Source organism: Oncorhynchus mykiss, chromosome 5 (assembly GCF_013265735.2).
Source record: "Oncorhynchus mykiss isolate Arlee chromosome 5, USDA_OmykA_1.1, whole genome shotgun sequence".
Classification (NCBI taxonomy): Eukaryota; Metazoa; Chordata; class Actinopteri; order Salmoniformes; family Salmonidae; genus Oncorhynchus; species Oncorhynchus mykiss.
The window spans coordinates 56,983,564-57,002,560 of NC_048569.1; the positions used below are offsets into that span (position 1 = coordinate 56,983,564).

General features: G+C 40.9%; 1 protein-coding gene across 3 annotated transcripts; it reads right to left on the reverse strand.

The window, feature by feature from the left end:
* Positions 1–1,442: 1,442 nt before the first annotated feature.
* On the reverse strand, positions 1,443–18,461 carry LOC110524108 (excitatory amino acid transporter 5-like). 3 transcript variants are annotated; one of them, XM_021603456.2, is made up of 11 exons: positions 18,205–18,461; positions 15,888–15,967; positions 14,856–15,071; positions 9,443–9,485; positions 7,173–7,380; positions 6,423–6,522; positions 4,331–4,564; positions 3,432–3,626; positions 2,925–3,054; positions 2,589–2,691; positions 1,443–2,307 (listed from the first exon to the last, which is right to left on the reverse strand). In XM_021603456.2, the coding sequence occupies exons 1-11, from the start codon at positions 18,370–18,372 to the stop codon at positions 2,213–2,215; spliced, it is 1,572 nt and encodes a 523-aa protein (XP_021459131.2). In that variant the 5' UTR covers positions 18,373–18,461; the 3' UTR covers positions 1,443–2,212. The 3 variants fall into 3 exon arrangements, with proteins under 3 accessions (XP_021459131.2, XP_021459130.2, XP_021459132.2); XM_021603455.2 differs by having other exon boundaries at positions 2,920–3,054; XM_021603457.2 differs by lacking the exons at positions 15,888–15,967; positions 18,205–18,461 and adding an exon at positions 15,276–15,356 and having other exon boundaries at positions 2,920–3,054.
* Between the last annotated feature and the right edge of the window lie 536 nt (positions 18,462–18,997).

Genomic DNA, 18,997 nt, shown 5'->3' on the forward strand with positions numbered 1-18,997 from the left:
CAATCAGGGAGTACCAGTACAATGCGCAGGGGTATGAGGTATTTGGGTATGTTGGGTATGAATATTATATGAATCATATCAATTCAAATGGCAAATTTGGGTGCAATCAATTAGATTATTTTCTCAGAGTTTAAATTGCTTTTCAACAAAATAATTTTGAAGAAATGCTTATCTGTTTCTAACTCCAGAAACAATTTCAGAACTATCTGAGATGGTGAGTGTCATGGCTTGCTGAAATTAAATGGAACAATCCAGAGTTTCACTTGCACACACTGCATACAGATTTTCCATTGTGTTATTGACTGTACGTATGTTTATCCCATGTGTTGTTGTTTTTGTCGCACTGCTTTGCTTTATCTTGGCCAGGTCGCAGCTGTAAATGAGAACTTGTTCTCAACTGGCCTACCTGGTTAAATAAAGGGGTGTCACGTCCTGACCTTAGTTCCTTTTTTATGTCTCTATTTTAGTTTGGTCAGGGCTTGAGTTGGGGTGGGCATTCTATGTTTTTGTTCTATGTTTTGTATTTCTGCTTTTGGCCTGGTATGGTTCTCAATCAGAGGCTGCTGTCAATCGTTGTCTCTGATTGAGAACCATACTTAGGTAGCCTGTGTTCCCACTATGATTTGTGGGTAGTTGTTTTCTGTTTCGTATCTGTACCAGACAGAACTGTTTCAGTTTCGTTCGTTCACGTTGTTTTAGTATTTTTCAGTGTTCTATTAAAGTAATTATGAACACGTACCTCGCTGCATATTGGTCCGATATTTCCTACTCCTCCTCAGAAGAGGAAGACGACAACCGTTACAAGGGGAAATAAAACAAATTAAAAAAGTAGGAGGGAAGGTTTTATGCCTACATGATAGGTCAATCTGAGACAGTTTTAGGCAACCCTCAGCCTTATTAGATAACCAAGCAAGATTTGCAAACCAGTCAAAAGCATGCCATTTACAACAAGTTTATCTTTCATACACAAATGGCTAGTAGGTCAGCAATGTCCTTGTGGATGACAAAGGCACTGTAAACTCAAGCACTGTAATCTCAAGCACTTAAAGCCAAAAGACCCTCCCCCGTAATCCTTCTTCTTTGTCCAAGTCTTCACCGTGACTTAATCTCTCACTAACACCGGAGGCACATGCGTGTGCATGCCGTCCAAGGGCTTCATACTCATGGCTTCCTCATGTCCTAACTAACTGGATTAATCACTGAAAGGAACTCACATCCATTACGTTGCATTTGATTACAACATATAGATACACCAGAAATCAAGCAACTTAAAACAAACAAATAATTTTTCAAATAACTACAATAAATGAATCTGAAGAAACAACGTAATTCCTTGAGTACTATGTTGCTATGATTGAGGGAAGAATGGTATGGTAGTTTGTCTGTGTGCATTGGAAAACAAAATGGTTGGTGTCTGTGTAGATAAATGACTTAATCTTGCGGACAAGTGACATTTTTTATTTAAGGCAACATTACATTTAGGTTTTTGAATACAAGGAAAGCAGGGTCACATATAAAAAAAAAGATAATCAGACGACGTGTTTTGAATTAAACAAATTTCCCCCCCTGTACTTTCCCTTTAGATTGTTGAAACTGCCAATAAATGTTAGGCGCATTAAATAGAAGACGAAGTTGAGTGAAATTAGTTTATTGCCATTGACCCAGAATGTCCAGTATGACCCGACAGTAGACCTACTTCCTTTGTATGCAAAAAAATAAAATCAAGCCAAACAAGTTGTTCAAAATGCATACCTGCATGCTGTTATTATGACTGTCACATGGACCATAGAGACCATGGTGAGGAACAGTGAGAAAAAAACATCCAGTGAATCCACAGCACGTTGGACGACTCGAGTTAATAGCAAGAGTCAATACCACATAGACAAGATCGTAGTAGTACATTTGGCCGATTCCTAACTCATCACTGTTTAATTATTATTTTTTTTTAATAAAAGGTATTTGTGGAAAACACTGATTTGTCCATTACAGTGTCACCGACAAAGCGAAAATGTTCAGTCACAAAAAGTTCTGTCACAAAAAGACTGGATAGGGGACAGCAGGAGCAGGTTCTTTCAGTACCGTTTCATGGCACGAGTAGGGGAAAAGTGCACCAAAGTTGTCCGTCATTTGAGGTTAATGTCTTTTCAGGAGTTAAACTTGACAGATGTTGTAGTAGATGGTAGGCCTCTCATTGACTGTGGCCCCCAACACATCATAGCAGCAGTCCTGCTTGTGCAGAGGCAGCGCGGTCATAGGCACACTGTTCTGCATGTTGTGAGAGTTCTGTGTGCCATATGAAGGTTGTGACTAGGGAGGAACACACACACACACACACACACTGATCAGTATCTCTGTAATAAGTGACAAACTGTGCAGACATTGAGGTCTAGATTCACATGACATATTGATTTCAGATTGTTAAATGTGTAACCCTGGCTGGCAGACACATTTAATCAGTTTAAGACAATCATTATTATGTGCAGGGCCTCTGATACCTCACAAGAAAACAGTTTGCTTAGGACTATAACTCAATTGTTATGATGTGGTTGCAGCTAGTGATGTGGTTGCAGACAGGGACAGCTGCCTACCTTGCCAGTAGGTCTGCGAGGAAAGTCTTTCTGACATAAGTGGCCGATGATTCCTACTGCCAGGGCGTCTCCCAGCACGTTGATCATGGTTCGGAATCTGTCCCTGAGAGGACAGGGAATACAAAAGCTCTAGAAGTCAGCCTCTCACTCCAACCAAAAAACGTTTGCTTCTTGAATGCAGAAACAATTTAAGATTTCCTTTGACATATGAATGAATTCACTTTTTAACCATAAAATGTTCTGTCGTTTCAGTCACTATTAACATGTGGTATGGTATATGTTCCACTATGTAGATATTGAATATGACTAATTGTTGTCATAGTGAACTTACAGTACCCAGTCGATGGACACAATGAGAGTGATGTCATCAGGTGGCAGACCCACTGATGTCAGCACAATCACCATGGTGACGAGGCCGGCCTGGGGGATCCCAGCAGCACCTATGCTGGCAGCTGTAGCTGTTATACTTTGAACAGAGACCAACACAATCAATTACTCAGCTAAGAAGGTGCATTACAATATTGTCCTGCCATGGTTAATATGATATGAGCTATACCCTTTAAAAAGTTCAAAAACAGTGACCAAATCTCATCATGAATAACATCACATTAACTTTGTACAGTGACATTCCCATGTAGTTGTGTGAAACAGGTCATATCAGGATGTTACTTTTTGTGAAATGGTTATAATCCTGGCACCCAGAAACCAAGACTGTCATGGCGGACTACACCGACCGGTTACTGCTTTTGAGTTAGGACTCAAAGTTCCCCCCAGTATATGGACTGGGTAGCTTTATGAGAAAGTTTACATGCGAATTGGAGTGATTTGAAACCACATACATACCTAATGGTGACCAGCTGGCTAAAGTCCAGCTCATAATCGTTGACCTGGGCGATAAAGATGGCCGCCACGGCCTCGTAAAGAGCTGTTCCGTCCATGTTAATGGTGGCGCCTACCGGCAGCACGAAGCGTGCTATCTGCCGATCCACATTGCAGTTCTCCAGCAAACACTTCATAGTAATGGGCAGAGTGGCAGAACTTAAGAGAGAGAGAGAGTTGAGTTAAGGGACCATTCTAACTGATATCCTCTGGATATATTATTGCTTGTTTTCCTCCATTTGGAATAGTTTCGTTTACACTACTGAATTACAGCAATCAGCTTTCATGCTTTTTTGTTGTTGTTGTACATCTAGGCTATTATTCTCTTAATACATTTCTGTGCTTGACTGTTCGCCTCTAAACACCATAGTGTGGATCAATAGCAACATGATGCAGATGCATTTGAGTAAGTTTTAAGAGTTCCAAAGAAAGTGTTTGAAACTGGAGATGATCAACCAAACATTACAATGTTTATAAGGAACCCTCTGGGACAGTGTTCTTCACACCTGGTCCTGGAGGGCCACAGTGTTTGCAAGCTTTTGTCCCAACCCCGCACTAACACACCTGAATCAAATGAATCAGGTGTTATATGACTCAGCTGAATGGGGGGGGGGGGGGGGGGGGGGGTCACTTTAATTTCAAATCAGGGGGTGAACTGAAATTCGATTCACAAATTGAAAAAAGTACATTTCCGATTCAACATGAGTTTAATGTCAATTCACTTCCTGCTGAACTGACTGAATTAAGAAAGGAATTGACCCCAACCCAGGTTGTTGGTTGCACACTGCAGCCTGAACACTGCAGCAACCCCCAGGACAGTGAAAAATATCATTGTTTAATGAGAAAATAGGACACAGACAGACCTTGAGGATGTGGCCAGTGCTATGACCAAGGCTTGAAGCAGGCCTCTGATGAAAGTGAAAGGGTTTTTCCGAGTCAGGATGAGGTAGAAGAAGGGGAGGAGGATGAGGCCGTGGACAAAAAGCCCAGCCAGAACAGTGATAGTGTACCAGCCCAGCTTCTTTCCAAGAGTAGATGGGTCCTGCATGTCCAGCATTTTTCCAGCTATGAGAAATATGATCCCAAATGGAAAATACCTGTCCGGAAAGGAAGAACTGTGTTTCACTGTTGTTCAAAAAACACCTCCAAAGACTTTCTATACAACCTACATGTAACTGCCAAAATAAAGAAAATCCCAACATAAAGTGTCTTAATAGGGCGTTGGGCCACCATGAGCCAGAATAGCTTCAATGCACCTTAGCATAGATTCTATTGGACGGATGTAACACCATTCTTCCACAAGAAATTTCATAATTTGGTGTTTTGTTGATGGTGGTGGAAAAGGATATCTCAGGCATTATTAAAGAATCTCCCATAAGGGTTCAATTGGGTTAAGAGCTGGTGATGGAGGTGGCCATGGCATATGGTTAATATCGTTTAAATGCTCATCAAACCATTCAGTGACCACTCGTGGCCTGGGGATGGGGGCACTGTCATCCTATGGGGTCATAGCCATGATGGACAAAACAGCATTTTTATACCTTTTATACACCTTAAACATGAAGGGATGTTAACTGGTTAATTAACTCAGGAACCACACCTGTGTGGAAGCACCTGCTTTCAATATACTTTGTATCCCTCATTTACTCAAGTGTTTCCATTATTTTGGCAGTTACCTATAGGTCAAATGTGCTTTTCCTAATGAGCGGTTTCCACCCAGTAAAACAGAATAAAAATAAATAAATTGTAATTTACATCATGCTATGTATTGACCAAATCTCAAAACTGTATTCATAAAAAAAAGAAAAAAAATTGCCCTGTTGTCTCACGTGAGTTTATTCCTGCCGCTAAAAACATGTCAGAGCCAAGAGCCATTCAAGGCTTTGAGGTCGGTCTTATATCAGCAGAACCTCTGTGGTAAGTGACATCGTACAATATGGCCGGGACAGTTTCAGGTAAACCTGAGCTGCATGCAATGTGCCTAATAACTGTATATATCTATATATATATATATATATAAAAATGGACAAAGCCATCGATCACATGACACCATTCACTCTTATGTGAAGACTCAATAGCGCATTTAAGCCAAATGAAATTGGTTAAGATGGCGTCTCATGGAGAAATAATATTGTTGACTCCTGTTACCACAGCCACAAAGTAAAAACGGGCTATATCATAAAAGTCATGATTTATTTTGTTGCTTAATAGTTCTAATTTAAGGTTAGGGTTAAACATTGTGGTTAAGGTTAGGTTTCAAATCAGATTTTAAGAAGATACATTTTAGAAATAGGCAGGGTTTAACCATAATTCAGACTTTGTGGCTGGGGTAACTAGTGACGGCACAGTTTGAAATAGTCCAATAAGTGACGTTGCAGGCTAGCTTTAGTGCTTTTCCCCTCTCGTTGAGTTGCTCAAGTTGAAGGCCGACTGGGGTACTGCAAGCTGCCATTAGCAACTAAATGATCAATTATTGGTTCCATGGTTGTATTCGATTTTAACCAAAGATTGACCCCAAAGATTGTCATTTTACCTAGTCACTATAATGGGGGATCCTGTTTTCTGCAAACAATGCCTGCAGTACCACGGTCGGCCTTGAACCGCTGTTGCTTCAATGAGAAGGGGCAGTCACTGTCCTAGTGGTGTCAGAGGCCCCTGGGATAAGTCATTGTTGACCCTGAGCACAGGATGAGCTACTCCTGCTTGACTAATCCTTGGCATGTGCAGTTCGCTGCTGGGTGGAACGAAGCAAGATCGTCGCCTGACTTCTCCACCAAAGCTTGACCACAAGACAATGACCCCATTCTCACCACATGCCCGTGTACAGGTCGTAACCTCAGAAAGTCACACTGAATGGACATCACATCCACAAACCTGATGTTGCCATTCTCTAACCCACTGAGCCAGTGGAACCATGATAATGTAAACTATTGATAAAGCTCGTCCCCCACTTACCAAACAGCAGTGTTGATGATTTTCATGACACATTCGTTGATACACTGACACAAGTGAACTAGTGGTGCTCCTCTCTCGCCTATTTTCCCCAGTAACAGCCCTAAAAAAGCCAAATTAAAATGATTTAGATAGAGATGGATACATATACAGTTGAAGTCGGACGTTTACATACACTTAGGTTGGAGTCATTAAAACTAGTTTTTCAACCACTTCACTAATTTCTTGTTAACAAACTACAGCTTTGGCAAGTCGGTTAGAACATCTACTTTGTGCAAAGTCATTTTTCCAACAATTGTTTACAGACAGATTATTTCACTTATAAATTCACTGTACCACAATTCCAGTGGGTCAGAAGTTCACATACACTAAGTTGACTGTGCCTTTAAACAACTTGTAAAATTCCAGAAAATGATGTCATGGCTTTAGAAGCTTCTGATAGGCTAATTGACATAAGTTGAGTCAATTGGAGGTGTTGTTTTTCAAGGCCTACCTTCAAACTCAGTGCCTCTTTGCTTCATGGGGAAATCAAAAGAAATCAGCCAAGATCTCAGAAAAACAATGGTGTGTGGTGATCCTAACTGACCTAAGACAGGGAATTTTTACTAGGATTAAATGTCAGGAATTGTGAAAAACTGAGTTTAAATGTAGTTGGCTAAGGTGTATGTAAGCTTCCGACTTCAACTGTAGCATTGATACAGAAAATAAGAAAAAAGAAAAGATAAAAGAAAATGGAAGATAATCTGTCTTTACCCATGGTGGCAGAGAAGATGACAATCCCCAGCACATTCATCTGTTGGCTGCTGCCAGCTCTGGTCTTGTAGTGAATCTCAGGGGGTGGAGTGAGCTCCAGGAACACCGCCCGACCAGTGGGGCCACTATCGTCAGGCATGATGTACACAAAGTTGGGCTGTACTGTGACTCTGGGGACTTTCAGGATACGGACCAGATCTGTTTTGTACTGGATCAATAAGAACATTGCAGATGAGGAAGGTGATTTAAAGTACAATACCCATGAGCTGTAGGGATTTGTCTTGACTTGTTAATCACTACCAATGGAAGGTCTTCTATGTCTGGCATATTATTAGATAAACAATGGTACAGTGCCTATATAAAGTATTCATACCCCTTGACGTGTTGCACATTTTCTTGTGTTACAACTTGAATTCAAAATGGATTAAATTAATAAAAAATCTCACCCATCTACACAATACACCATAACAAAGTGAAAACCAGTTTTTAGAAATGTTTGCAAATTTATTGAAAATGAAATACAGAAATATCTCATTTACATAAGTATTCACACCCCTGAGTCAATACATGTTAGAATCACATATTGCAGCGATTACAGCTTTGAGTCTTTGAGAGGTAAGTCTCTAAGAGCTTTGCACACCTAAATTGTACAATATTTGCAAATTATTCTTTAAATAATTCTTCAAGCTCTGTCAAGTTGGTTGTTGATCATTGCTAGACTGCCATTTTCAAGTCTTGCCATAGGCTTTCAAGCCGATTTAAGTCAAAACTGTAACTAGGCCACTCAAGAACATTCAATGACGTCTTGGTAAGTAACTCCTATGTATATTTGACCTTGTATTTTAGGTTATTGTCCTGCTGAAAGGTGAATTTGTCTATCAGTGTCTGTTGGAAAGCACACTGAAAAAGCTTTTCCTCTAGAATTTTGCCTGCGCTTAGCTCTATTCAGTTTCTTTTTATCTTAAAAATCTCCCTAGTCCTTGCCGATTACAAGCATATCCATAACATGATGCAGCCACCTCCATGCTTGAAAATATGAAGAGTGGCACTCAGTGATGTGTATTGTTGGATTTTCCCAAAACATAACGCTTTATATTCAGGATATAAAGTTAATTTCTTTGCCACATTTTTTGCAGTTTTACTTTAGTGCCTTATTACAAATAGGATGCATGTTTTGGAATATTTGTTATTCTGTGGAGGCTTCCTTCTTTTCACACTGTCATTTGGGTTAGCATTGTGGAGTAACTACAATGTTGTTGACCCATCCTCAGTTTTCTCCTATCACAGCCATTAAAAGTTTCCTTCCTTACCGGCAACTGAGTTAGGAAAAACACCTGTATCTTTGTAGTGACTGGGTTTATTGATGCACCACCCAAAGTGTAATTAATAACTTCACCATACTCAAAGTGATATTCAATGGCTGCTTTTTATTTTAACCTATCTACCTATAGGTGCCCTTCTTTGCGAGGCATTGGAAAACCTCCCTGGTCTTTGTAGTTGTATCTGTGTTTGAAATTCACTGCTCAACTGAGGGACCTTACAGATCATTTTATGTTTGGGGTACAGAGACGAGGTAATCATCCAAAATTCATGTTAACAGTTAGCGTACAATTTCCACGTTCCCGCGGAAACCTAATTAACCTAATTCAAAATTCGCCATCAAAATCTGTCTGTTTAAACTATCAATATCTGACATGGGCTCAATCCATCGCATCTGCCGATATCACCCTTCCACATCTATGGTGTTTGTCAGACCATGATACTTCCCTAAAACCTGTTTTCTCACTTAAAGTCTGTAGCGTCCAAACTGTTTGGCCTACAAACTCACGAACACGGTGGTGGGTGTTTTCTGTTTTGCTCTACGACCCCCACAAGAGTCACGGGACTCATCTGATGTTGGTCCAGCCTCTTCTGCCTACTTCTGTGTGCAGCGTACGAACAGTTTGGGATACACACTAACACACTCTGTGGAAAGGTGAGACTCTCACAATCATGTACATGTCGGTTGTTATTGCTCTATTAACAAAGGGATTGAATTACTTATTGACTAAAGACATTTCAACTTTTCATTTTGAATGAATTTGTAAAAATGTCTAAAAACATAATTCCACTTTGACATTATGGGGTATGGTGACACAAAATCTTAATTTCATATATTTAAAATTCAGGCTGTAGCACAACAAAATGTGGAAAAAGTCAAGGGGTGTGAATACTTTCTGAAGTCACTCTCTAATGTGTCATACTGTACATTAGCATTGGTCTGGTGTTACCTGTTGAAATGTCGCCTCAATAAGATTGGAAGGAACCATATTCCTGTAAAAAGAGGATGTTATGATTTAGCTTAGCATGTTGATATGTTGGTGCATACAGTCAGGGTAAAACGCATGGCCATTCATTCCTGATCGGTATTTGTAAGATCAAGTGTCATTATTACCGTATAAGAGGGAATCATAATAATTCCAACTTGATAAGTATGATCATGAATAACATGCTTTTTCAACCTTTTGAATCAAATCAAATCAGTTTATTTGTCGCGTGCGCCGAATAGAACAGGTGTGGTAGACCTTACAGTAAAATGCATACATACAGGCTCTAACCAATAGTGCAAAAAAAGGTGTTAGGTGAACAATAGGTAGGTAAAGAATTAAACAACAGTAAAAAGACAGGCTATAAAAGTAGCGAGGCTATAAAAGTAGCGAGGCTATTGTCACAGTAATTTGTGAGCCATTTGTCATTTGTGAGCCATGCAAAGGAAAGTGGTCCCCTGCAGTCTAATCATTGATGTGTATTCCACAGAATGTATAGAAGTGATGAACACACCTTTTGATGCATGTCTGCATAAAGTGCAGCTTTTTGACAATACAAAACATATTTTATGAATTGAAGTATTTTAAGGTTTAAAGTATTTGCATGGGCCAAACAATTACTATGCCTCTGCAAAGAAATGAAGAACTTGTGAAGTGTCTTCGTTTTACATCAGTGAACACAGTAGAGGCAATTTGCCCCCTACGTTATCAGTTTTTACTCTGGCTCTCCTCTATTCCTCTCTTTACTCTGCAGTGTCAGAGGTCGAGTTAATAAGTGGATGAAGAGGGCAGACGACTCCTGCGAGGGCCCTTAAAAGAGGGAAATACTTTCAGACAGGCACGAGCCAGAAGCCCTCCTGACGTGTGCCGGTGAAGCAATCCTCCACGAAGATCCTTTGTATCCCCGCTGTTCATGACTGGGTTCATCTGTAAATCATCCCTTTTGGACAACTAAAAAAACGTTCATCATCCCTGTCAGTTAACTGGATTGTGTGTGTACGTCCCAACCTCCTGAGATAGTTGTTGCTACTGCATAGGACTACCAAGCATAGAAAACAATAGGTTGAAGCATGTCTATCAGGCCTATAGTACTGTACTTAACAGGACTGGAGTCAATATATCCTAATTAGATTTTTTTTTTTAACTGGGGAAAAAAACGCTTTGAATTTACATGACCAAGTTACATGTCTTTATCATATTTACAGTGCCTTGCGAAAGTATTCGCCCCCCTTGAACTTTGCGACCTTTTGCCACATTTCAGGCTTCAAACATAAAGATATAAAACTGTATTGTTTTGTGAAGAATCAACAACAAGTGGGACACAATCATGAAGTGGAACGACATTTATTGGATATTTCAAACTTTTTTAACAAATCAAAAACTGAAAAATTGGGTGTGCAAAATTATTCAGCCCCTTTACTTTCAGTGCAGCAAACTCTCTCCAGAAGTTCAGTGAGGATCTCTGAATGATCCAATGTTGACCTAAATGACTAATGATGATAAATACAATCCACCTGTGTGTAATCAAGTCTCCGTATAAATGCACCTGCACTGTGATAGTCTCAGAGGTCCGTCAAAAGCGCAGAGAGCATCATGAAGAACAAGGAACACACCAGGCAGGTCCGATATACTGTTGTGAAGAAGTTTAAAGCCGGATTTGGATACAAAAAGATTTCCCAAGCTTTAAACATCCCAAGGAGCACTGTGCAAGCGATAATATTGAAATGGAAGGAGTATCAGACCACTGCAAATCTACCAGGACATGGCCGTCCCTCTAAACTTTCAGCTCATACAAGGAGAAGACTGATCAGAGATGCAGCCAAGAGGCCCATGATCACTCTGGATGAACTGCAGAGATCTACAGCTGAGGTGGGAGACTCTGTCCATAGGACAACAATCAGTCGTATATTGCACAAATCTGGCCTTTATGGAAGAGTGGCAAGAAGAAAGCCATTTCTTAAAGATATCCATAAAAAGTGTCGTTTAAAGTTTGCCACAAGCCAACTGGGAGACACACCAAACATGTGGAAGAAGGTGCTCTGGTCAGATGAAACCAAAATTGAACTTTTTGGCAACAATGCAAAACGTTATGTTTGGCGTAAAAGCAACACAGCTGAACACACCATCCCCACTGTCAAACATGGTGGTGGCAGCATCATGGTTTGGGCCTGCTTTTCTTCAGCAGGGACAGGGAAGATGGTTAAAATTGATGGGAAGATGGATGGAGCCAAATACAGGACCATTCTGGAAGAAAACCTGATGGAGTCTGCAAAAGACCTGAGGATGGGACGGAGATTTGTCTTCCAACAAGACAATGATCCAAAACATAAAGCAAAATCTACAATGGAATGGTTAAAAAATAAGCATATCCAGGTGTTAGAATGGCCAAGTCAAAGTCCAGACCTGAATCCAATCGAGAATCTGTGGAAAGAACTGAAAACTGCTGTTCACAAATGCTCTCCATCCAACCTCACTGAGCTCGAGCTGTTTTGCAAGGAGGAATGGGAAAAAATGTCAGTCTCTCGATGTGCAAAACTGATAGAGACATACCCCAAGCGACTTACAGCTGTAATCGCAGCAAAAGGTGGCACTACAAAGTATTAACTTAAGGGGGCTGAATAATTTTGCACGCCCAATTTTTCAGTTTTTGATTTGTTAAAAAAGTTTGAAATATCCAATAAATGTCGTTCCACTTCATGATTGTGTCCCACTTGTCGTTGATTCTTCACAAAAAAATACAGTTTTATATCTTTATGTTTGAAGCCTGAAATGTGGCAAAAGGTCGCAAAGTTCAAGGGGGCCGAATACTTTCGCAAGGCACTGTATTTATTTGTATTAATAAAAAATAAAAAAATTGAATAATTACCAGAAGTAGGTATTTGTACTGGAATGTCTACTGAAGTTCTTAATTTTAGTGAGGAAAATAAACATTTTGATTAACACCCAAACAATAGATCTCACTTTAAGGTATAGCCTTGGACTTCAGCATGTCTTGTATTACAGTGAAAGCCAATAACGCAGCTCCCAGTTTTTTTGGTGACATTTTCATCATTATCAGGTGAACAGCACTTTTTGTACATAGCCCCCCTCGTTTTAGAGTACCAAATGTATTGGGACAAATTGACTTATATGTGTATCAAATTAGTCAAAAGTTTAGTATTTGGTCCCATAATCCTAGCACGCAATGACTACATCAAGCTTGTGACTCTACCAACTTGGATCCATTTGCTATCCGTTTTGATTGTGTTTCAGATCATTTTGTTCCTAATAGAAATGAGCGGCATTTATGCCCTCTAACTTTTGCACTCATCATTATTCATGATTCATTCTGGATTATCAGTAATCGTGGTAGCATCCACATGAATGTAGAAGTGTTTAAGAAACATATTAAATTATTATTTACAATAAAAGTGACTCCAAAATGACACAATACATTATTGACAATTAATTTCTATTGGGCACAAAATAATCTGAAACACAACCAAAACAAACGGCAAATGCATCTAACAAATTTGCAGAGTCACAAGCTTGACGTAGTCATTGCGTGCTATGAATATGGGACCAAATACTTAAGTTTTTACTACTCTAATATACATGTAAGTGAATTTGTCCCAATACTTTTGGCACAGTAAAATGGACTATGTAGTTTCTAAACGGTTTACCCGATATGGATGAAAATACGCTGAAATTAAAGCTGACAGTCTTTCTCTTTAACCTTGTAGTCATTATATCACTTCAAATGCTGGAGTACAGAGCCAAAACAACAACAACACAATTGTCACTGTCCCAATACAGTGGAGCTCACTGTAGAAACTGGCAGTCTGGTTGTGGGTGCTAGATTTGCCGCCAGCACTGAATGGGGCCATGCCACAGGACTGCCAGTTTCTAAATCTAGTCTCAACTCCCTTCATCCAAGACACACTGCTGTAACAAATCCAACTTACTCCTGAAAGCACTTTCTGGAAATCAATATCTGAAGTCTGACTGAGGAGTGCCTTCCATCTGGCCACTCTACCATAAAGGGGACGATGTTTGGGGTTGAGGGTGCTGTGACTTTTGCCCTCGCTACATAGGGATACATTGGTCCGCTAATGCAGGACTACGTTACAGCCTTATTCTAAAATGGATTAAATAGTTTGGTTTTCCTCATCAATCTACACACAATACTCCATAATGAGAAAGCAAAAACAAGTTTTCAGAACTGTTTGCAAATGTATAAAATTACAAATAAAAAATGTCACATTTACATTGGCGCACCTGTATTTGGGGAGTTTCTCCCATTCTTCTCTGCAGATCATCTCAAGCTCGATCAGGTTGGAGGAGAGCTTTGCTGCAAAGGTTCAAGTCTGGGCTCTGGCTGGGCCACTCAAGGACATTCAGAGACTTGTCTCGAAGCCACTCCTGTGTGGTCTTAGCTGTGTGCTTAGGGTCGTTGTCCTGTTAGAAGGTGAACCTTCACCCCAGTCTGAGGTCCTGTGTGCTCTGGTGCAGGTTTTCATCAAGGATCCCTCTGTCCTTTGCTCTGTCCATCTTTCCCTCGATCCTGACTAGTCTACCAATCCCTGGTTGGTGGAGCGCTGCAGAGGTGGTTGTCCTTCTGGAAGGTTCTCCCATCTCCACAGAGGAACTCTGGAGCTTTGTCAGAGTGACCATCGGGTTCTTGGTCACCTCCCTAACCAAGGCCCTTCTCCCCCGATTGCTCAATTTGGCCGGGTGGCCAGCTCTAGGAAGAGTCTTGGTGGTTTCAAACTTCTCCCATCTAGGAATGATGGAGGCCACTGTGTTCTTGGGTACCTTCAATGCTGCAGAAATGTTTTGTTACCCTTCACCAGATCTGTGCCTCGACACAATCCTGTCTCGGAGCTCTACGGACAATTCCTTCGACCTCATGGCTTGATTTTTGCTCTGACATGCACTGTCAACAGTGGGACCTTATATATAGGTGTGTGCCTTTCCAAATGATGTCCAATCAATTGATATTAACACAGGTGTACTCCCATCAAGTTGTAGAAACATTTCAAGGATGATCAATGGAAACAGGATGCTACTGAGCTCAATATCGAGTCTCATAGCAAAAGGTCTGAATACATTTCTATTTTTTTATTTTATAAATTGGAAAAAATGTCTTAAAACCTGTTTTTGCTTTGTCATTATGGGGTATGGTGTGTAGATTGATGAGAATTGTATTCTTATTTAATCAATTTTAGAATAAGGCTGTAATGTAACAAAATTTATAAAAATAGAAGGGGTCTGAATACTTTCCAAATGCACTGTAGAAGGGCCATTCCACGAATGAGTGCCTTCTACGTCCCTTTGATATTTTAAGTAGAAATCACGCTTCAGTTTGGCTTCTGGTTTTTCGTTTTTGGTCACTCACCTAATGAGATCTAGCAAGGCATCAGCAGAAGTCATGACGGGCCCTCCTCCTAGCCTGTTGCTGTCCATCTCAGTGCCCACACCGGGCTTGATGATGATCACCAGCAGGATACCCACCACCACCGCAATGAAGGTGGTCCACAGGTAGTAGGTCACAGTGAGAACACCCACACGACAACAGGCTTTGGACTCCATAGACGACAGGCCTGACATTAAACTGTAGAGAGAGAAAAAAAAAGAGAGAGGATTGGTTAGGATGAAATAATGAAAACATGCAATAAAAATGGCCCAATAATTGCTCAGGTGCCTAAATTGGTAATCACATATGGTTCCATTCTAGTGAGTGATTAAAGGAAACTAAGGAGAATGTGGATCTAAGTGAGATCTAATGAACATTTCTATTGAAGTGGCAGAAGGACACCTTTTCAAGTGTTTGTTGTCAGCACTACTTCCTATACTACCTAACCAAACATAGCAGGCATAAAATAAATGCCTGAAACTAGATCCCTTACATACTGGTATTGACAAGAACATTAAAAACTGTGGGGGGAGGTTCTCTTCTGCACTGTTCAACCAATCCAGTAAATGTGGAGGAGGAGTTAAAATGGAGCGTCGCCTTGTTTCCATTTCCCCTGAAAACCGGAATATCTGGTTTTTGGGGAATTGGCAGAGGCTATATACTATCTGACAGTTGTAATATAACTGGAACCTGTCATGTTATGTCGACCATATGGAATATACTGAAATCTGGTTTCTAAAGTCTTGTTTAGTGGTAATGTTTTACCCCCATTCAACTTGAATGAAGATGTGATATCATTACCTGTCTATAGGGGGTAGCGACTATCATTGAGTGCGGTTCTGCACTTTTCTCAAAAGTAACTTTTGAGGCTGGCTCTTTTTTGTGGTGTGTGAAGTATATTCAAGCAACAATAGAGGAATTCTCAGTGAAGATCAAATTATACTTTTATTACTCTATTGCTGGTTGAATATGCAACCATATTACTGGAAAGAAGTTGACATTAAAGATGTTTACCTGGACGTGATGAGGGGGAGGATCAGCATTTTGAGCACTCTCATGAGAAGTTCTCCAGGGAATGAAAAATAAATCTTAGCCTGGAAGGGGAAATCAGAAGAAACATTCATGTTAATTAATGTAAGTAGGGATGAAGCACTCACTCCAAAGCAGTGGCAGCTGGTGACTGAACACATTCGAGGAGGATGATTGTTGAAAAAAAGGCCACCTTGAAACACATTCCAAAACTTTGTCTCTTTCCACAGGAGACCCGTTACAATAGTTGGACAGATATTTTTGTTTCAATTATTCCTGTCTTCTAGAAAAAAAGTGCCCATCAGCACACACTTGGGTGAATGTCAAAAGCCTTTTGCTTGATTCTTCGTGTCCTCTCTCCTAGATTCCTTCTCAAACCACCAAAAGGAGGTCAGAGAAGGTTCCTTCTCCTCCAATGCTCCATCTCCTTCAATGTTTTGAGAAGGGAAATTGAGGAAAAGGCTTTTCAGATTCACCCCTTGTGAAAAGGTGAAAGGTTGTTCTTGGTTTTCAAAATCCTAAAGAAATAACTGTGAATAATATTGGTTGATTCAATCTAGTTCATAGGTATGGACTATTACCTTTTCTATTACAAGATATCACAACACTGCTTTACATCAGTCATTTGTGTTGATAAAAATTATAAATCACGTGGTTTAAAATGTTTGGATGGCACTGATGGGTCTCAGAGCCATCTATGACTATACTGAACAAAAATATAAACGCAACATGCAACAATTTCAACGTTTTTCCTAAGTTGCAGTTTGCACAAGGAAATCAGTCAATCAGTCAGGGGGGGGGCATAGGCCCACCCACTTGACAGCCAGGCTCAGCCAATCAGAATCTGTTTTCCCCTACAAAAGAGCTTTATTACAGACAGAAATACTGCCCCTCCCCCCTCTGACAATCCCGCAGGTGAAGAAGCTGGATGTGGAGGTCCTGAGCTGGCGTGGTTACACGTGGTCTTCGGTTTTAAGGCTGGTTGGACATTCTTAAAAATGGCGTTCTCTGGCAACAGCTCTGGTGGACATTCCTGCAGTCAGCATACCAATTGCACGCTCCCTCAAAACTTTAGACATCTGTGGCATTGTGTTGTGTGACAAAACTGCACATTTTAGTGGCCTTTTATTGTCCCCAGCACAAGGTGCATGTGTGTAATGATCATGGAGTTTAATCAGCTTCTTGATATACCACACCTGTCAGGTGGATGGATTATCTTGACAAAGGATAAAATGCTCACTAACAGGGATGTACAGTAAACAAATTTGTCCACAAACTGTGAGAGAAATAAGCTTTTTGTGCGTATAGAACATTTCTGGGATACTTTATTCAGCACATGGGACCAGCACTTTACATGTTGTGTTTATATTTTTGTTGAGTGTAGTTCTTGGTAGTAACTCCCACAGTAATTTCCTCAGGTTAAACCTCCGCTCACTTACAAACATCAGCTTTGGGTCATGCGTCACCTCACACACCTGTGATTATCGAGCACACTTTAGGCCATGTTTGCTTTGGCAAGCCAAGTCTCAGTCTGAGATCAAATAATCCCCTTCTCCTGACAGGACTGAGCTTGGATTGACCTCAACTATCTACTGTTCTGAACATCACATTCCTTTTGTTTTCATGTAAAAGGGGACAGGAAGGGCGTGATGATGTGGGCATACGATACCTATCCTTCTTTACCTTATGAGCACCATAGATGGCCTATAACTCTCTAGGTGTCTACTGTTGCTCCCCAACAATATGCTTGCATTTATTTTTCTGAAGCCAGTAATCGGTTCACCATCAATGGCCTAGAATAGAATTTATTCTGCCACAAAATGCGTTGAAAGTGCTACATTTGCATCAGCGGAGAACTTTCCTCTCAGGGACTGAAACACGTTGCTGAGTAGAGGTCATTAACTCCTTCCCTAACAACCACGTATTCAATCAGGGGGATGAATGCATGCTACCCCGGGCTGCTTTTCTTGCTGTGCACTGGCTCTCTGTTGCTATAACAATTAACGCACACCACTTTTCAGGTTCCAGTCCCATCATTTGCTGAGGGTGTCGTGCACTAGAAGCCTCTCTCAATGGTCCATTACGTCTGCCGGTTGATGTTCTCCAATGCAAACAGGAGCTCTATCGGGCGTTTTAAGTGGAACACTTTCACGGATCCGCCTCATCCGAAAAGAGTGAGAGATGGTCAAACACAGAAATGCACACACTGCCAAGGGAGACACATGGACCTGGCAGGCTGGCACTTCAATTAATCAAGCAGCATTTGCACATGCGTCCGACTTTGTGATAAAGAACCACGTACCTGGGTAGAGAGATGGCTCCCTCTCAACATGAACCCCAGGAGACAGCCGGCCAACACGGCAAAAACCGAGAGTGTCAGCAAGCCGTTGAGCTTCAGGTACTCCCTCAGCCACTGTTTCAAGTCAACGACGAAAGTCCCATGTAAAAATGTCTTGACGCGTTCGTACATGGGTTTCCCCCCAGAGTCTCCTCTTGGAGAATACGTACTATTGTTGTATCGTGTTTCCTTGCCATCTGTGGGCAGTAGTAGCTCCTCCATAGTGCCAAGTCCTTCACTGGGAAGACAGTCAACTTCTTCTGGAGGGTGCAATTAATTTAGCTTACATGGGGATTAAGCCATCGTGTAGAGTGAATGCCAGCCAGCCAAAGCCCACAATTAGGGAGAATGTGGAACTAAGAGGCTTACAAACGTGTAACAACATCTAACAAGTATTTGTTGGTAGGTAGCAGGCTGCCATGCTTTTGAACGTCATTGTTTATATCTTGTCATCTCAATCAATCATCACATTTATTTATTAAGCCCCTTTTACATCAGCAGTTGTCACAAAGTGTTCCCACGTTAACACAGCCTAGACCGCAAAGAGCAAGCAGAGGTGGAAGCAGAAGCACAGTGGGAAAACTAGGCTAAGAACCGAGGATTCATACTCTTCTAGCTGTTCTGGGTAGTCCACCGGGTCAACTGCTTCAACCTTGCTTTTCGCAAAACCTTTAACTTTCTTGGATGAGTTATAGGCTACTGAGGGAAAAGGTTTGACATCCCCATAAATCATGGATTTCATGTAGTAATAGTGTAA

Excerpts from the sequence above, each read along its gene's own strand:
- LOC110524108 (XM_021603455.2), bottom strand. The coding sequence starts at position 18,372 with ATGTACGAACGCGTCAAGACATTTTTACATGGGACTTTCGTCGTTGAC. Across the intron at positions 15,968-18,204 it reads GGAGCCATCTCTCTACCCAG|GCTAAGATTTATTTTTCATT; the intron begins GTACGTGGTTCT and ends TTCCCCTTCCAG. Across the intron at positions 6,523-7,172 it reads CATCTTCTCTGCCACCATGG|GGCTGTTACTGGGGAAAATA; the intron begins GTAAAGACAGAT and ends TGGCTTTTTTAG.